Here is a 17,638-nt window from a genome sequence, read left to right as displayed (position 1 = left end):
TAGCATGACTAATGTATATAAAATCGGCTTGATGAGATTTTTTAAATATTTTGTAATCCTTTTTATATTTATTTTTTAAGTTACAGTGGATATTATCTCCATTTATATATAACATCTATATCCCTTATTCTTATTGATGAGACAGTTGTTTATTTTAATTTTATCTCCCATTTTATTACTTGAAGTTAGATTTATTTGTACGTGCAAGTAAACAGTTCCAACTTCCAACCCAACTTCAGATTTCACAAAGTTAGTGACTCTTTCATGACTCTTTTTTTTGTGACAAACAACAGACCTCAATAACAGACATTCCATTTTCTTAAATGCATTTGAAATGTAGCTGGTAAGGTAATAATTTAGTATTTGCCAATCAAAACAACGTAATTATTGAACACTTAAAAATTGTAAGCAACGTGTTTCATCGTTCAAGTTTCCAAATTTTTGAAATGTCCTGCTTATAATGCAAGAGTCCTTGGAGTCCTAGAAGACATAAGGTCGTCTTAATAACGATGCCACGATATTTCGAAGTCACATCCATATTCAACTTCACCTGGGACCAAGTGGCGCAAGGCTTTTGGAGACGTTATCCAAATCCAAACAGGTATGTAGGTAGTAACTTTTTTAATTCTCAAACAGCAAGTAAAATTTCAATATTGTAACAAATATTTTTAATAAGCAAACATGTCTTGACTGAGGACACAGTCAGTAGAGAAGTGAAAGAAGGAAGACTTATAAGCAAAAGACTAATATCCAAGACTAATCCCTACCCAAAATGGGCTGAACGATTTATTACAACTAAGAAAGTCTTTATAGTTGAAGAATCAATTGTAGATCCTAAGACCAAGACATTGGTGACCTACACCAGAAATTTGGGTTATGTAAAAGTCATGGTATGCTTTTAAATGTCATGTAATCCATTCATGTTGAGATTTTAACTCTTTTCAGAGTGTTATTGAGAAGGTTGTATATACAGAAAGTAAGGATCATCCAGGTAAAACTGTAGCTGTTAGATCAGCTTGGATTGACTCACAAATAAAGGGATTTAGCAGAGCTATTTGTGCTTTTGGTTATGAAAGGTTCAAAAAAAATTGCAACAAGATGGTAAGCAACAGTTTAATAAATTCTAAATTAATATAAACCGTGCCTTTATGTTGATGCCCTTTTTATAAACTCCCTGTTTACAACTAGATGATCAGTTTTCTGTTATTTAAAAAGTTCTTGTTTACTATGAATCTTTGCTCACTATATTTTTAGAACATTCCAAAAATAAAAATATATCTGTTTAAAAATAAACACTTAGAAGTAAATAAGTTCTTAAAATAACATAATTTTTCTAATGTTTTTGAACTTCCATAGGTTGTAGGATTCAATCATGTCCTTCTCAACCTTTTTCCACCACAAAGTGGAAATGGTTCGCTTCACCAAGAAGCTACAACTCGAAGTAAACTAAAAGATGCAGCTAAAAATGCTTCAGAGCATGTCAAATCTAAAGCTGTCCCCATTTATGCTTCACTCCACCCCAATAAGTCCTAATCCTGAAATGCTACTTGTATTGTACGAATTTTTACGTTTCTTTTTTCCATAATAATAGCAAATCTGCCAGTAAACAATAGTCATTACAGTTATTACTTGTAATCGATAATATAAAGACATTCCTAAGCATTATCAATTCATAAACTTCTGTAATTTCTTTTACATGCCTTTAAGTGGTTAAATAAATTTCTATCGATGCATATGAGCTGGCTCTCATTAAAAAAAAATCAGTTTGTATATAAAATTTTTTGTAATATACACAGAGAAATCATTTCATTCATTCATTTACTGTTTATAAAATGAAAAAAGGCATTAATTAATGGCAATTACAATTAAGCTTCTCAAAGGTAACTAGTAAAAACAAAATATTGTAAGCACTGCCATAATTTTACTCTTAACGTAATAAGTTTGTTTTTATATTGTAACAAGGGACATATGTATTCATTCCTGGGCAGTGATTGGTCTCTTTTGTTCTTGTGTTACCGCATAAACGATAATTCTTCAGTAGTTACCCTCAGTAGACGTGTGTGAACTCCCTAATGTAACAGCATTTGGATGGGGACCGAAAATTGGGGTTTCCAGTAGCTTGTTAATGTACGAACGTGAACCTTTTAATTTCAGACTGAAATTGTGGGGTCAAATGGATTTATTATATTGTTCTAGTTAGTTTTTTGTTTATTAATATATTAATGTGTTGTATATAACGGTAATAATTAATATTTGGCATTTTCGCAAAGAAGATCCGGTTGGCAGAAAAGAATAATACGTGTAATTGTACAGTAGGAGATACTTACTTACCATTTATTATTATTAACTAAAAAAACAGTGACCGAAAATGGCTTTTGTAATAAATAAAGCAAAAGTAAACATAGAAATGTATTTTACCACGCTTGGTATTTAAAAACCCACCATTTGTAAATGCAGTTTACAAATAATCTACCTACACAATTCTACTGTGTATGTCTTGGAATAATAACAGTCATTATTGATTAAATTAGTTCATAGTTAATTAATCAAATAATTACCGCTAGAATATAATGTATATATCGATGCTAATTAATCTGTAGTAGGTGTACTAGTTGTTAAATGTAATGCAAAAATATATATATAATTGCAAATTGTTTAAATAAATTAGGTAAATGTTTTCTAAATTGTTTTATTTGTAGGATTTCATCACCAAACAAAAAAAAGGTAAAAAAAGCCCCTTATAGCAGTGGAAACCGATATTGTCGACGGGGTATCAAACAGACTTAAACAATTTTTTGTTTACTTTTAAACTACATACTTATAGTTTTATGTTAAAATGCTAATGCTTTATCTTGGGGGATTTTAAAAATGCAAATAAGGCATTACTTCAATATTATAGGAAACCATTACGGAAAAAATATAAACCGCACCTAACAACTTTATATACCCAATTTTTCTTGCTAATTAACAAAGGATAAAATTAATTTTTATGAATATTGGGTATTGTATTGGTAAGAATCTGAATTTTTATCTATATAATTGTATATGTACGTAGGAGACGATACAATGGGTTTGTTTCATGGTTTATTTGAGAAAATGCAAATTTTCTTTAGCTTCTCGGGCCCCAGTTAATCCGTAACTATCGTGAAATCTGTTCTTTTGACTGAAAAAAAAAATTAAGACGTATGACGTTTAAAAACGATAATGAAATTATTGAAACTTGTGAGGTGTTCATTAATTTCACAGTTTTGATTTACGTATAGCGCTATTGTATTTGAAATGTGGGTGCGTGTCCAATTAATCTAGTCTTAGAATATTCAGTTCTATTCGTTGACGTTATCTTTAGCATTAAATTGCGAATTATATATTAATCTAATGTATTTTCTATTCTTATTAGCGTTAGGTGATTTTTTTTAAATTTATTTAAAAACATCGTCTATTAAATCAATAACTAATTTTAGGAATAAGAATTGTCGTTCTCCAGCCCTTTGAGGACTGTCCAGAATGTGATCCTAACGATTATCATCCCGTTTGTTCCCGTGGTAGAGCTTATTACAGTCTTTGCAAGTTGAAAAGGGAAATGTGTCTACAAGAATTTGGTAATTATTATTTTTTTTATTTATTATTTTTTCGTAATTTGGTTTGGCACTTTAGATGAAAGTTACATTTATTATGGAGCCTGTAAAGTTTCTCATCCACATTCTAAGGGACATTTTGGAAAATGGTACCCGCTGCTCAGTATGTTAGCGGAAAGTGTGGACAGAGAATGACAGACATAAATTAACATGTAACAAAAGTCTAATAGTAAATATAAAACTTTTATTTGGTCATCAAGAAATAGTGTTTAGTTTTAATCCCATTGTAATTTAATCGGTACCTTATGGTACGCGTTGCTTAACACCCCTCTTAAGTTCCATATATTTTTAAAAGATTCGGGCTGAGTATTGTATGAAGAGTCCACAGCTTTTACCCAAATTTCCACCTGAAACAATCAGTTACAACCGTTTTTGATACAAATAAGTATCCTCAAGCTCAACTTACTTCTTTAGCATTTTTTGAAACAGGTACCTGAACAGTCCATAGAGACCATCCCCAATGCTGTGGGGGTTCTGCAGAATCCTGTTGAATAATATCTGCGACATGCCAGGTATCTCCCTTATCAATTGTCACGTCGACACGTATAATTTTTTTACCACCTCCCGACCAAGCGTAACCTTAACAAAATATTTTAAATTTAATAACACACGCCAAAGCTAAATCATTACCATAAGCTGTTATATGACCGTCTCGAACTGTAACGGTTTGATTTGGGGAAGGTACACAAATAGCTGATGTAACCGGTAGTTCTTGGATTGCAGGTGATTTTGAAAAATCGACGTTATCCCAATCAATGCCGGGGGAAAACCCCTTGTAGTCGTTCTGCTGCCAGTGACTGTCGCTCTCATTGTTTGAGACTATAATTCTTTCTTCAAAACGAAAATTTAAAATATAAAAATAATGAATTTATTAATTATGACCAAAAATGTACTTAGCCACTTAACATTCCGAGCCCCTACCACTCCCGGTACTATTACCCTAACTGGGAAACCGTGGTCCCTGGGGATAACTTCGTTATTCATTTCGTATGCCAATAGAACGTCACCCTTTCGATCTATAGCTTTCCAGAAGGGAATTGAAGCACCGTAAGGCTTTTTGGTCGGGTCTGTATCTAAACCTTCGAACTAATTACAAATAAAAATAATGAAATTGCTTATTAATAAAAAAAGTAACAAGCAATTACTATTAAAAATTATCTTACTTGTACATGTTGAAAATTGGAATTTTCGTCGATCCCCATTGATATTAAGACATCTCTCAGTAACACACCTGACCACTCAGCATTACCTAGTGCTCCTACGCCCCAACTTAGACCTTTTACGGGCTTAACCTGGGTTAAAGTTCCTTTTAGTGCGATATCAAATGTAAAGAAAAAAATTAAGGTAAAATTGAGCAATAAAAAACACTTTAGTTTTTCAAAAGATCAAAGCTCAGTGGTGCTAACTTGTATCAAAAAAAATATAACAAATATGTGACTAATTATTATAAAATACCTCAGTCATTTCACTNATAAGTAGGTAGCCAACCTGCTTTTGTTCTAACATTGCTCTTTTTTTTTTTGAAGATTTGTTTTTTACTGTTTTATCTTTTGTTCGTAGCCTTTCATCGTATGGTGTTTTATTAAAGATATTATTTTTTTTTGTTATTACGTGTCGACAAACGACCTGGGAAAGGTAAACGTTCGTGCCCTAGTATGGTAGTCGTTGGGGTCAACAGTTTAGGTCGAGAAGGGGGGACCCATGTCGTGAGTGAAAGTGTTCCACCAGTCGGATATATATAGCCACGGAACGCCCTAATTATTATGTAATTGGAATGCACTATAATTGCACATACTACATAATAAATTATTTCTTACTATTTCTTTGTTATTTTATTCAACCATCAACACGTTAATTACAGTTTTTTTTTTTGTTTTTCTAATTGCTTTTAAATTACTTTCAATTCTTCGAAGATTAGCAAATTAAAATATTAATCGTTATTCATTTTAAATAAATGTTTTCGTGCCCAATGGGCAAATACAGTCTCTTACAATTCTATCAATTCTGTAGAACAAAATTTTCTTAATAAAAACAACTGATTAATTACTGATTTTCTTTTTAATTATTTTATTTAAATAACAGCAAAACGCCAAAAAATATATAATTTTGTACATATAAATTAATTTAAATTTTCTAAAAAAAACAAATGACAGTCTCTGTACTGATAAGTATCAAAAGTAATTCACAAAAAAAAAAACAAAATTATTTCAGAGTACTTGCTCCCCGGGTACATACCTCCTTCGATGTGTGACACTGTGTATATTAAATATTCCCAGTACAGCTCGTACGTATGTACAGACCGTCACAATGCTCACCTGTTGATCGCACTTTCCACTTTCTTGTCTTTCACATATTTATTTCATTATTTAATTAACTCAAACAAAAACACAGGAATAAACCTTTGCAGATATTTTATTATTTATAATTAACAGACAGTTAAAATAAAAGAAAGTACCCTATGGTACGTATTTCAAATGGAATCGAGTGTCTAATATTATAATCACACTGTATTACAACTTTCAATATCGATTAATTAATTATTTGATTATCTAATGTCAAAGTTTGCATTTTTTCCCTTTACGTTCCATACAGATGTAGGGCTGGACCAAAGGGAACATTCCGTGGCTACTCTTGAACACCGTCACGTCCTCTATAACTTCAACGGAACCCTTTTCTTCCTTCTTTGGACTGTTGGACGTCCCTGCGCCTCCGTCTGCCATAGATACCACGTGAACAGAAATTTTCTTTCGTTGTTTCGCTGCTTTATCCAATAAATACTGAAAATCGCAAAAAAAAGACAATCAAACTTCTAGCAACTATTCATCAAATAATAAATACAAATTAAAAAAAAAGCAATCAAAACACTTGACGATAGTTATGTAACTAAACTTAAAACAAATGATCATAAAACAAAATGTTAAAAAAAGAAAATCAAATGTATGTACCTGATAATAGTTAATAATGTCGTCTTTTGTTAGTTTTCGTAAATGAGCCACTTCAACATTGGCCCTGTCGAAATGATACTGTTGGGAGGTGATTTCCTGCCAGAATATCTGTGACTGAACAGATAAACGTTTCGGTTTCTCTAATCGTTGTAGCGCCAGGGCTTCTTTATGCCTTTCAAACTCTTCATTGCTCATTTCCATTACGTGTTTCTGATAACAAAAGGACACGCACTTTCGTTACTAACAAAATAAATTAACATTAACTTTTCTTACATACCAACATGCTTTCCAAGAATAATTCTATCCTTGTATCTAAGTATTCGGGATGTCTGTCCGACTGTACTATCACCCTGAGTCCCTGGACCCCATTGGATCTCCTAACACCACTGAATACTATGTATCCTAGCTGTTCCTAGAATAAAAAAGCACTGCTAATTATCTTTTCTTTGTTATTCAGTTATTTATTTAACAAACGAATCACAAACAATTGCTTGGGCTTTTGTTTTTCAATTAAATGCTAGTCGTTTTTTTTTAAGTTAACAAACGAATAACGAACAATTAGTTTATCTTCTAAGTAACTGCTAGTCACGTTTTTTTTATTCATTTCATCAGTGACCGTTGACTTACTTGTGTCCTTAAGACGTTAAAACAGGGTACTTGGATAATTTGAGCAAACAATTCCAGGAGGACGTTGTTCTCTGTGTTCTGGAGCCCACACTGGAAGTAAAGTTCAATGCAGGAGAGTTTGTGAACGTTGTTTTGGACCTCGTACAGGTAACTGCATCCATCATCCAGTTTTAATTCCCTGTTGAGCAACAGTTGACGGGGTAACAGAGGAGACATGCAGAAACTCGACGTGAGACTCGTCTCAACAATGTCCACCAGCTCCAGGCCCCTTTTTTTACTCAAGTTGCCGTGTAAAAGACATTCGATGTGCAATTTGGATAACATCTGTGGAATAAAAGCCTCGAGCCTTTCAATTGTTAACTCTAAAACAAGAGAGTTTCGTTTTTATTTGTTTTTATGCATCTTTTTTTTTTTTTCAAACGTACGATCTGTAGATGCCAATAGTTCTTCTTTTGTCCAAGAATGTTCAGTCAGTAAAACTGCCAAATAATAGACTGCGTGCTGATAGGGCTGTTCAGCAGCAAAATTTTTCAACTGGCGAATGTACTAACGTAAAAAAAAAACAGTCGATTAAATTTCATGCAATAAAGACTTAAATTTTGTAATAATTACGTTTTCCTTGAATATTTCGAACCTTTTGGGGTCTATTTTGAAACTGGTGAGCTTCTCCATTATTTTTCTAAGGAGTATGTGCTGCTTGTCACTATAGCCTCCAACTTCTAGCTGAAAACCTCTACGTATTAGTTCAGGGAATAATTACTTCAACTCCCAACACACATTATCCCATAATCATGTATTATAAATCGTCTAATAAATTATTATCTAATTCGGACTTACGATCAAGCCGTATTTTGTATTGGACAATTCCCATTTGAGTCCTGCAATTTCCGCGGCGTACGCGTACTCGTTTAGGGCATCCTTAAACAACTGGACCAGCATGTGGGTCATATTGCAATTCATTGGGTCCAAATACGCCAAAGGACTAGTCAAAAAGAGCATTCAATTAGACCATACGTTTTTTTTTCTCTCTAGATATGGCAAATACCTGACAAAGTCGAACAGTAGATTGGCCTTGGGAAGTAAAAATTTATCGTCCTGTTTGAACCAGACCCTTGTAAGTGCTGTGTCTTGCACTATGGCCGGATGTTCTGTAATCTACAAGAGAATAAAACGGGATAAACGATTAATATGTAACAATTATTAATTTAGTTAGGTCTCACGTCTTTATCCAACGGTTCGATGTTGAAATTGGTGGGGATAAAGTCGTTCTTATCAGGCAACCTGAACTCATTAGACGTGCCGGCGTTGGTCCAGTCGTTTAACACTTCCTGCGGGATTTTTTCCAACTTGTACTGCGTTCCGTACCAGGGTTCAGCATCTGTGGCTTCTTTTTGAAACTTTTTCGCTATAACTCCGATCCTGTAACATTTAATGGTCTCATTTGGTCCCCTTCTCACTCAAATTGATAACGTTACCTGACTTTGTCCGGAGTGAAACTGTTGAGGATGTTGTTTATGATGTCAGGCCTCCACTCGGTCAAATGGTAATGGATACACAGCACATCTTCAATGGGATAGTCCTGGAGATCGTGAACGAATCGATTGATCGATTGAAATAAACAGTAGACAGAATATTTTCACCTGCAAATGATGGACTAACCCTGAAATGTAAGTCCTGGGCGATTCCTTGTCCTTGAATCTAAATATCATGGCCGCTATGTCTTTCTGCTCCTCCTGGATCCATTCCAGTGGTCCCACATCTTTCAGCATATTGATATACTGAAACAATTAAACAAATCGTGCATTATAAGACGTTCCTGACACTTTTTAAGACAATCAGGAACGTCTTTTTGTCATTTACCTGAAAAACAAGCTTGATAATATCATTCGTGTGCTGTAATCCCTCTTCCGTAAGATCGACGGTTATCCCGAAGAATCCCAAGCCCCTGCCGCCTGGCCTACTCCCCGCCACTAAGCTATTCGACCATCCCTTCGTTTTCAGGGCTGACAGCAAACTTCCGGGACCTTCGTGTCCGATTAAATGACTTATGTACCCCTCAGGCTGAAATTTCAAAAAAAAAAAAATGTAAGCAGTTAATTGCAAAGTGCATGACGTCATAACGTTATGTAACGGCCTGGCATAACCTTAAAATAGCTACAGTGCACGCAGGGGCAATGGACGTCCACGATCCCTACGATCACAACGCGCCCCACGTACTGTACATCAAAGAGAGCATTCCAACCCTCGAAACTAGAGACGAGTTCGAGCAACTGTTTCTAGAGGGTTGTCAATGTACTGGGACATGCCTCAAAGATGAATGTGCCTGTATACTGAAGAGCGCAGCATTTTACGAAACGCACAATGCGAAAACTGCAGTTGAAATACAAGAACGTTACACGATCAACTTGAAAGACACAGAAAGACCTGTTTATGAATGCAACGGTTCTTGTAAATGTTATGGGAGTCTCTGTGGACATAGACTGGTACAGTTGGGCCCCCGACATGGTCTGACAGTGAAGGAATGTCCACCTTTGGATGACCAATCGACAAGTAAACGAATAAAATTGGACTCAACTAATGACCAAGTGGGAAGAAAGGGTCTAGGACTGTTTACTTTGGAAGATATTCCTTCTGGAAGATTTGTCTGCGAATATGCAGGCGAAATCATCGACGAAACCGAAGCAAAAAGACGATTTCGCTGTAACACAGAACAAAACAAAATGAATTACATATTTTGCATTTTGGAACATTTTGGAGCCAAGACCATCAAGACATACATCGATCCAACTGTTTTTGGTAATATTGGACGTTATATAAACCACAGCTGCAGTCCAAACTGCCTTCTGGTGCCTGTAAGAGTGAACAGCTCTGTGCCAAAACTTTGTATATTCACCCAAAGAGAAATTAACAAAAATGAAGAGATAACTTATGATTATGGAATGGATAGAGCAACTTCTAGTAATGACCCTGAAGTAAAATTGAAAAGATGTCTTTGTGGGGCAGAAAACTGTAGAAAATTCATTCCATTTTGTAATTATATTTAGCAAATAAAAATTCTTACCGAAGACTTATAATATTCATTCAAGTCCTCAGTTGGAAAGTTGATACTTAGATTCCTTATGTCCTTTATTGGAACCATATATGTACAAGTCCTTAGCTGCTCATCACTGAAAGGATGGTCTGACCATCTTGGTGCCTCTATGTCTTTGTTTTGGATATTTGAAAATAATTCCAAAACTATAGCCTCCAAGTCATCTAAACTTTCTACATAATAATTTAAATACGTTATTGAGTTTGTATAAATGTTAATTTCAAAATAATACCTTTCCCTAAGACTGCTAGGGCCATTATATTTGAAGAATACCACTGCTCATGGAATTTTAGCAGCTCACTCCTAACATTGATTCCTTTTTTCTTGGGTATCACATCCAAGGTCTCCTTATTACCTAGAAATTTAAATTAAATAGCATTTAGCTTGTATACAACTTATCAAAATTACCAGTTCCAAACTTATGATATGGATGATTAGGATTGCATGTGTGTTTTTCCAACTGAGACATTCTCCACATGTCATTAGGCAAATTCTTTTCGTGCTCTGAATTAACAGCTATCAGCTCTCTCTCAGTGGCACTTTCAGTGAAGAGAGGGGCAATAAAGAACTGTGCAAACCTTTGAAACACAAGAAAAAAAGGTAAAAGTCTGATAGTGAACAGAATATTGATGTGCAAACCTGTCTAATGCCTCTGTAAGTTTATCAGGAGCAACATCAAAATAATAAACTGTATGATCAGTATATGTGGATGCATTGCTGCTTCCACTATGCTCACTTAGGAACTTAATGTACTCATTTTCATTTGGGTACTTTTCAGTGCCCAGAAATAGCATGTGTTCACAAAAATGGGCCAAACCAGGCAAGTAATCAGGGTCACTCAGGAAACCTACAAAGAATCAGTAAGAAACGTGCGAAAAAATATTCACTACTTTCTTACCAACGTTTACATTGAGAGCAGCCGCTGATTTATCAGTTGTAGGATCGCTGACAAGTAATACTTTCATATGGTTACTGAGTTCAAGTCCCCTGTAAGATCTCTTATCTTCAGGAGATTTGATAATATTCTGAAACTTCTTCAGGGGAGCCCTGGCCTCAGTTTGTCCAGTCATGTTTTTTATTCTTGAAATCGACCTTTTAGAACTGAGGAGCACAAAAGAACTTATATTAAACTTTGGTGCTACTTGAACATAACCTCAATACCTTAACAGTAACTGATTTGTACTTTTAATACATGTAAATCGTTTAAGAACTAGCTGCGAAATGTAGAAATACATTCAGGTAACACTGATAAACTGTTAACAGCAATTTTCTGCAAAAAATAAAAACCATGTGAGGCAATCAAACCAAGTGTCACTTCTCACAGTACATGCTTACATAAAAATTGGTACTTTGACAACTCAGATAAGTATTAATATTCAATTAAAACCGTCATTCGCAAGTTTCTATAATTACATTTTTCTTTCAAATTAGTCTAATTAAGAAAAAAAATTAATATCTAAAAAGTAAAGCCGCCCGAGCAGGGACTTGAACCCTGGACCCTTGGATTAAAAGTCCAATGCTCTACCGACTGAGCTACCCGGGCGAGATGAGTTCTAAATGATAATCAATTCAACATTACTTCAATTTACAACTATAAGATTCCAAATACAGATTAGATACTGTAAAGTTCTTAGTGCCCCCCCAATTATGCCTAATATCTGCATAAAAAAAGTTGCCCGTTGTGTATTCTGCTGTTTCTGAATTTATCCCGGATAAGAAGACAAAAATTATAAGAAATAACTGTTCATTAATTAAAAACTTTTTGAAAACAACAAATTGTTAATTTTATACATTTCGAACGGTAACATCCAAATTATCTACAATTTATCTCGATTAATGTTGATAAAAAAGGTGATAACAAAATAGAGTAATAAACAGGTCCCACCGAGATTTGAACTCGGATCGCTGGATTCAGAGTCCAGAGTGCTAACCATTACACCATGGGACCAACTAGCCGCCTTAGATGTATATAAAATCGGCTTGATGAGATTTTTTAAATATTTTGTAATCCTTTTTATATTTATTTTTTAAGTTACAGTGGATATTATCTCCATTTATATANCTGTTTTGACTTAATTTTTTCATCTGAAACAAAAGAGAGATATATTAGTAAAACAAGCAAACAAAACAAATAGATAATAAATGTTTAGCTGTAAACAATATAGTAAAGAAATATTACCTAATATGGGGAATGTTGGGTTGAAACGTGGGGACTCATCACATATTTGCAGAAAATCGTCTTTGTGTATGGCGGGAATCCTTTCTGTCGGGAACACTGTTTTGACTTAATTTTTTCATCTGAAACAAAAGAGAGAGATATTAGTAAAACAAGCAAACAAAACAAAATATTCTTGAAATATATGAATCTTAAGAATTAGAGGAATGTTGCGGAAAGCACCCTGAATTTGTACAATTTTTTTTCAGGGCGCAACAATTTTAATAGGTTTCTTCGTGCTTCTTACAACATTAGAAGCAAGAAGAGTCCGCGTGAGACCAACATCAGACGAAGAAGACGCCAACGTGCAATACTATTCGGCCCTAGAACCTGATTCAGAGGACGAATCAGAACAAGAACCTAACCAGAGGGTGGTTCTAGTATCTGCAGACCAATACAACGGATATTATGGTCAACCTACAGCAGCCGCCCCCACCAGGTCCTCACCATCGCGGGACAACTACTATCAACCGTCCAGAGGTGCGGCGTACAAGGCCGCGGCGGCACAAAGGCAGCGAGAATCAGCACCCAAACAACCCCCCGTTCAAACCATTAGAAACTACAACAAGGTAAACGACGATGGGTCGTTTACGTTTGGCTACGAAGCCGCCGATGGTAGTTTCAAGGAAGAAACGAGAGGAACCGATTGCGTTGTTAGGGGTAAATATGGATACGTAGATCCTGACGGCAACAAGAGAGAGTTCACGTACGTTTCTGGTAATCCGTGTGATCCAAACGCCCCCAAAGACGATCAAGACGAAGAAGAGAAAGGAAACGGTAGGGATGAAGATGAAAATGTCCCGCAGAATTACCCCGTCAGACCTGTAAGACCTTACAAGCCAATTCCCGTTGTTCCAACCCCCAAACCAGCTGTTGCACTGTTCCAAAATACCTACAGTTCCGAAGAAGAAGAACAACCCGAACCCGAGCAAGTGTTGCGACCAACAATAACGGTAAATGTTAAATAATGGTTCCCAGGTGGGAAGACTAGACTAGAAATCTTCAAATTTTTTGCAGAGTTATCGCACAAGCCCATCGTATCAAACGCAACCCCAGTACGAGACAAGAGAATCCCCAAAGATATACCAAAGGGTGCAACCAACCACCCCGTCGTCGATCATCTATAAACAGAGCATCACGCCCGTGTCTGCGAGCTCCAGACCCAGGTCAACACTGCCAGCAAAGGTCGAGGCACCAGCTACCACCTACCGACCGCAACTTCTCCAAGTAGGAGTGACTCCGGCCCCACCTGTGCTTTATACCAAACAAATTTCGGTTACGCCAAGACCTCACTTCTTACCCTCTAGCACCCCCTCGTCGCTCATCCTACAACCGAGACCCACCTTCGATCTGGAAGCCGAACTCCGGAAATACCAACAACCCAACAACTTTATCGCGAACGAAAACTTATTACCAAAACCCATCAAACCCCACCAAGCTCCAGCTCCTCTGGCACCTTCAAAACCTGAAACCCTAAGTGGAAACCCTGTTTATTCATCCGAATTGGTCTTTGACCCGTCCATTGGACAGTATAAGACCCAGTTGTACCAAACTCTGCCACAAACCCAGGGTAATTTTAAAGTGAGCCAAAATATTCAGCCCTATGTGGAACAGCCGCGACCGCAGTACATCCAGCAACCATCCGTGTTTAGACCTAGACCTGAAATTCCTCCCCAAACCCTTTACAAACAGCAACAATCGGGATTGCAGTTCCAAAATTCTGCAGAATTATTTGCGCAACAGCAAAGAGTGAGAGCGCAGCAACAACAGGCCCAAGCCCAAGCTCAAGCCCAGGCACAAGCCCAAGCAACATCTCCAAGACAGTATTATTTCGTTCAACCCCAGCAGCGATACAACAATGGCCAAATAGACTCCTTCTTAAGAGGGTCTAACATTCAATTTTAAATTGTACCAATAATAAGGTGAGTCATTTTTAATTAATAAATTTTATGATGAACTGATTTAGAAAAGTGATACAAGTGTAGTTAAAAAAGGACGATAATTAGTGTCAGAAAATGTTAATAAGTGTAGTGATTCTTCGAGTTTTAATTTTTCTGACTGGTTTTCAGCTTTTTTCTCTTAAATTTTGAAATAATTTAGACTTTGTGTACCTAATTTGTTCTTTTTGTTTTCTAATTTTCAACCAAAGTATCAATTTCCTTTCTCGTATAACAGCTATTCAAAAGATTTGTTTGCTTATGTGCCATTTTAGGGCGACTCGTTAAACAATTGCTGCTTGCCTGTGTGTTGTTTTCCAAAAATAACAAAATTGTTGTACATAGAGAAAAACAAATGCGTTTCTTTTGTCGTTACCTTTATATCTATTTACCTGTTGTTACCTAAATATAATTTTGTATACTTTTACTTCTCTATTAAACATTTATTTGTAACAATTAAAAACCATTTCGATTTTAGAAAAGTGTAGTTCAATAATTTCAAATTACACATAGATAAATGTTAGCATTAAGCATGTGTAAGTGATATTACTACAGCAATAGCTGCACAATGGAAATTTTTATAAGTTTTCACCTTGTATATACCACATTATACATATGTAATCGAATACAAATAGAAGTCTATTAGTTACGACTTTTTTAATTTTCGAAAATACAAAACCTATGAATTTATTAATAAAAGTTTAAATAATAAGGCAATATTAGTTGATATTATTGGAATTTAGAGGCAAAAGTTAAAAGAATTTTCTGGTTTGTGACCAAGCGCCATCTTGCAAAAGTAATAAAATGGTAATTAAGGTGCTTTTTCAAAATTGCCAAGAGAAAAAATATGATCAATCGCTAGTATTGATTGTAAATATTACGTTGAAAACAAATTCTGGTCGCCAACCTATGGAAATACCTAACAAAACAGCAGAAAACTTACCTTGAAAATTTCGACGCCATTGCTTCTTCTTGTAACAACTATAAATACGAGGTGGATGAAACAGGAAACGGAAAATCGAAAACCAACAAGCCCCTCCCACTCCCACAATGCAATCGAAATTAAATATCATAAAAAAACCAAAAAAATCCAATTTCGGATTTTCAATTTCGATTGCCTTAATAGATTCAGAAAATAATGATCGAAGTTGTATTTTTAGAAGAAATACACTTTCGAATAACTTACTTTCAGAGATAACCAAAATTTCAACAATGGAAAATCGCCACCAATAAAATCGTCATGATTTTGTTTTTGAACAAGTACCAAGCGAAAAAATATAACAAACAGCGAGTATTAATTGCAAATATCGTGTTGAAAACAAATTCTGGCCGCCAACCTACGGAAATACCTAACAAAACAGCAGAAAACATACCTTCAAATTTTCGACGCCATTGCTTCTTCTTGTAACAACTATAAATACGAGGTGGATGAAGCAGGAAACGGAAAATAGAGAAAATAGACCCCTCCCATACCCATAATGCAACAGTTTCCATAATATAATAGATATTAATAAATATCGATTATTTTACAAAAAAATGAAAAAAATCAAATTTGGAATTTTCAACCTCGACTTCTTTAATAGATTCAGAAAATAATGATTAAAATTGTACTTTTATGAGAATAGCATTCCTATTTAGTAACTTTCATGGCCTAGCCAAATCAAGCCATAATTTTGTTTTTCGAGAAATTGCCAAGCAAAAAATGTGGCAAATCGAGAATATTAATTTTAAATGTTCGATTGAAAACAAATTTTGGTGGCTACCTTTCCAAAATACATTATAAATTTGCAAAAACTCACCTCGAAAAAACAGGAGCCATGACACCTTGGCGACATCGTAACATAGATAGACAATTTCGTTACCAATTTTTAAAACCAAAAAACCAACTCTCCTAGTCAAAAAGAAAATTAAGGTTAAGTGCGTTCAACCACACTTATTTATAAAATCATCTAAAAACACCCCTTTATGAAGGTCCTTGTTGAAATCACACAATTTTACTAATGCCAAAACGATTAAATGCAGTCATACATGATTTGTCTTAGCAATCACAATTAAACTTAACCTAACCCAACCATCAAATGCATAAACGCAATTCATTTGTACATTAATTAGTCAAGAAAACAGTACTCCTATTAATTTTCATCCCTTGGTTAAGCTTCCCGGACGCCATTACCTACCTGTGGATTCATTCCAGAATAAAGTGGTTATCAAACTGTTGTTATATTCCATGCCACAAGTACACCCTATTAATTTGTTTAAGAAAGGATATAACTGATTAAAGCCTTAATTAAATGGACAAAACATATCAAAAGGTCAACTAAACAACACCATCGGAATGCAAAAACTGTCTTTACTAGTCCAATAAGNACCTGCTTTTGTTCTAACATTGCTCTTTTTTTTTTTGAAGATTTGTTTTTTACTGTTTTATCTTTTGTTCGTAGCCTTTCATCGTATGGTGTTTTATTAAAGATATTATTTTTTTTGTTATTACGTTCCATAAGAATTCTATTTAAAATCGGTCTGCATTCTTTTGTGTGGTTTTCTATTATTTTTGTAGAACAAAGGACTGTTAGAACAAAAGAAAAAAGCCAGTTCTTTTAATAAAAATAAAAACAAAACATATTTGGAAAAAAATAAGAAAGGTAGATAAGTAGGTAGCCAACCTGCTTTTGTTCTAACATTGCTCTTTTTTTTTTTGAAGATTTGTTTTTTACTGTTTTATCTTTTGTTCGTAGCCTTTCATCGTATGGTGTTTTATTAAAGATATTATTTTTTTTGTTATTACGTTCCATTAGAATTCTATTTAAAATCAGTCTGCATTCTTTTATAGGGTTTTCTATTATTTCTGTAGAACAAAGGACTGTTAAAACGAAAGAAGAAAGCCAGTTGTTTTAATAAAAATAAAGGAAAAATATATGTGGAAAAAAATGCGAAAAGTAGATAAGTGTCAGAAAATGTTAATAAGTGTAGTGATTCTTCGAGTTTTAATTTTTCTGACTGGTTTTCAGCTTTTTTCTCTTAAATTTTGAAATAATTTAGACTTTGTGTACCTAATTTGTTCTTTTTGTTTTCTAATTTTCAACCAAAGTATCAATTTCCTTTCTCGTATAACAGCTATTCAAAAGATTTGTTTGCTTATGTGCCATTTTAGGGCGACTCGTTAAACAATTGCTAGTTAGTTAACCCTA

The 17,638-nt window shown here is 34.7% G+C and overlaps 5 protein-coding genes and 2 non-coding genes across 11 annotated transcripts; 3 read left to right on the top strand and 4 right to left on the bottom strand.

Moving 5' to 3' along the window:
* Positions 1–73: 73 nt before the first annotated feature.
* Positions 74–1,555, top strand: LOC108741219 (protein preli-like). Of its 4 annotated transcripts, none has more exons than XM_018475925.2 (5): positions 74–343; positions 431–601; positions 677–890; positions 946–1,101; positions 1,357–1,555. In XM_018475925.2, the coding sequence occupies exons 2-5, from the start codon at positions 510–512 to the stop codon at positions 1,531–1,533; spliced, it is 639 nt and encodes a 212-aa protein (XP_018331427.1). In that variant the 5' UTR covers positions 74–343; positions 431–509; the 3' UTR covers positions 1,534–1,555. The 4 variants fall into 4 exon arrangements, with proteins under 4 accessions (XP_018331427.1, XP_018331426.1, XP_018331428.1 ...); XM_018475924.2 differs by having other exon boundaries at positions 410–601; XM_018475926.2 differs by having other exon boundaries at positions 74–348.
* A 2,249-nt stretch (positions 1,556–3,804) lies between these two features.
* LOC112904886 (probable sulfite oxidase, mitochondrial) lies at positions 3,805–5,141 on the bottom strand. Its single transcript, XM_025976041.1, has 6 exons — positions 5,091–5,141; positions 4,799–4,927; positions 4,529–4,721; positions 4,266–4,466; positions 4,042–4,214; positions 3,805–3,982 (listed from the first exon to the last, which is right to left on the bottom strand). Exons 1-6 carry the CDS (start codon positions 5,139–5,141, stop codon positions 3,851–3,853), a joined length of 879 nt encoding a protein of 292 aa, XP_025831826.1. The 3' UTR covers positions 3,805–3,850.
* A 974-nt stretch (positions 5,142–6,115) lies between these two features.
* On the bottom strand, positions 6,116–11,850 carry LOC108741211 (insulin-degrading enzyme). 2 transcript variants are annotated; one of them, XM_018475913.1, is made up of 19 exons: positions 11,634–11,850; positions 11,460–11,568; positions 11,197–11,399; positions 10,938–11,145; positions 10,707–10,876; positions 10,531–10,653; positions 10,269–10,471; positions 9,068–9,268; positions 8,848–8,985; positions 8,683–8,786; positions 8,428–8,626; positions 8,253–8,362; positions 8,045–8,189; positions 7,820–7,930; positions 7,633–7,753; positions 7,208–7,569; positions 6,858–6,992; positions 6,581–6,790; positions 6,191–6,412 (listed from the first exon to the last, which is right to left on the bottom strand). In XM_018475913.1, exons 2-19 carry the CDS (start codon positions 11,531–11,533, stop codon positions 6,191–6,193), a joined length of 3,039 nt encoding a protein of 1,012 aa, XP_018331415.1. In that variant the 5' UTR covers positions 11,534–11,568; positions 11,634–11,850. The 2 variants fall into 2 exon arrangements, with proteins under 2 accessions (XP_018331416.1, XP_018331415.1); XM_018475914.2 differs by lacking the exon at positions 11,634–11,850 and having other exon boundaries at positions 6,116–6,412; positions 11,460–11,627.
* On the top strand, positions 9,285–10,257 carry LOC108741217 (probable histone-lysine N-methyltransferase set-23). The gene has a single exon (XM_018475921.1). It carries the CDS (start codon positions 9,382–9,384, stop codon positions 10,249–10,251), a length of 870 nt encoding a protein of 289 aa, XP_018331423.1. The 5' UTR covers positions 9,285–9,381; the 3' UTR covers positions 10,252–10,257.
* On the bottom strand, positions 11,769–11,841 carry Trnak-uuu. Its single transcript has one exon. It is a non-coding gene; the product is annotated as a tRNA-Lys (tRNA).
* Positions 11,851–12,174: 324 nt separating the features above from the next.
* On the bottom strand, positions 12,175–12,246 carry Trnaq-cug. The gene has a single exon. It is a non-coding gene; the product is annotated as a tRNA-Gln (tRNA).
* A 236-nt stretch (positions 12,247–12,482) lies between these two features.
* Positions 12,483–15,099, top strand: LOC112904885 (nuclear receptor corepressor 1-like). Its single transcript, XM_025976040.1, has 3 exons — positions 12,483–12,491; positions 12,723–13,466; positions 13,531–15,099. The coding sequence occupies exons 1-3, from the start codon at positions 12,483–12,485 to the stop codon at positions 14,416–14,418; spliced, it is 1,641 nt and encodes a 546-aa protein (XP_025831825.1). The 3' UTR covers positions 14,419–15,099.
* The last annotated feature ends 2,539 nt before the right edge of the window (positions 15,100–17,638 follow it).

This window comes from Agrilus planipennis, unplaced genomic scaffold, assembly GCF_000699045.2.
Source record: "Agrilus planipennis isolate EAB-ADULT unplaced genomic scaffold, Apla_2.0 scaffold242, whole genome shotgun sequence".
NCBI lineage: Eukaryota > Metazoa > Arthropoda > Insecta > Coleoptera > Buprestidae > Agrilus > Agrilus planipennis.
The sequence above is the reverse complement of the archived record's forward strand: the minus strand, read 5'-3'. Positions and strand labels throughout refer to the sequence as shown.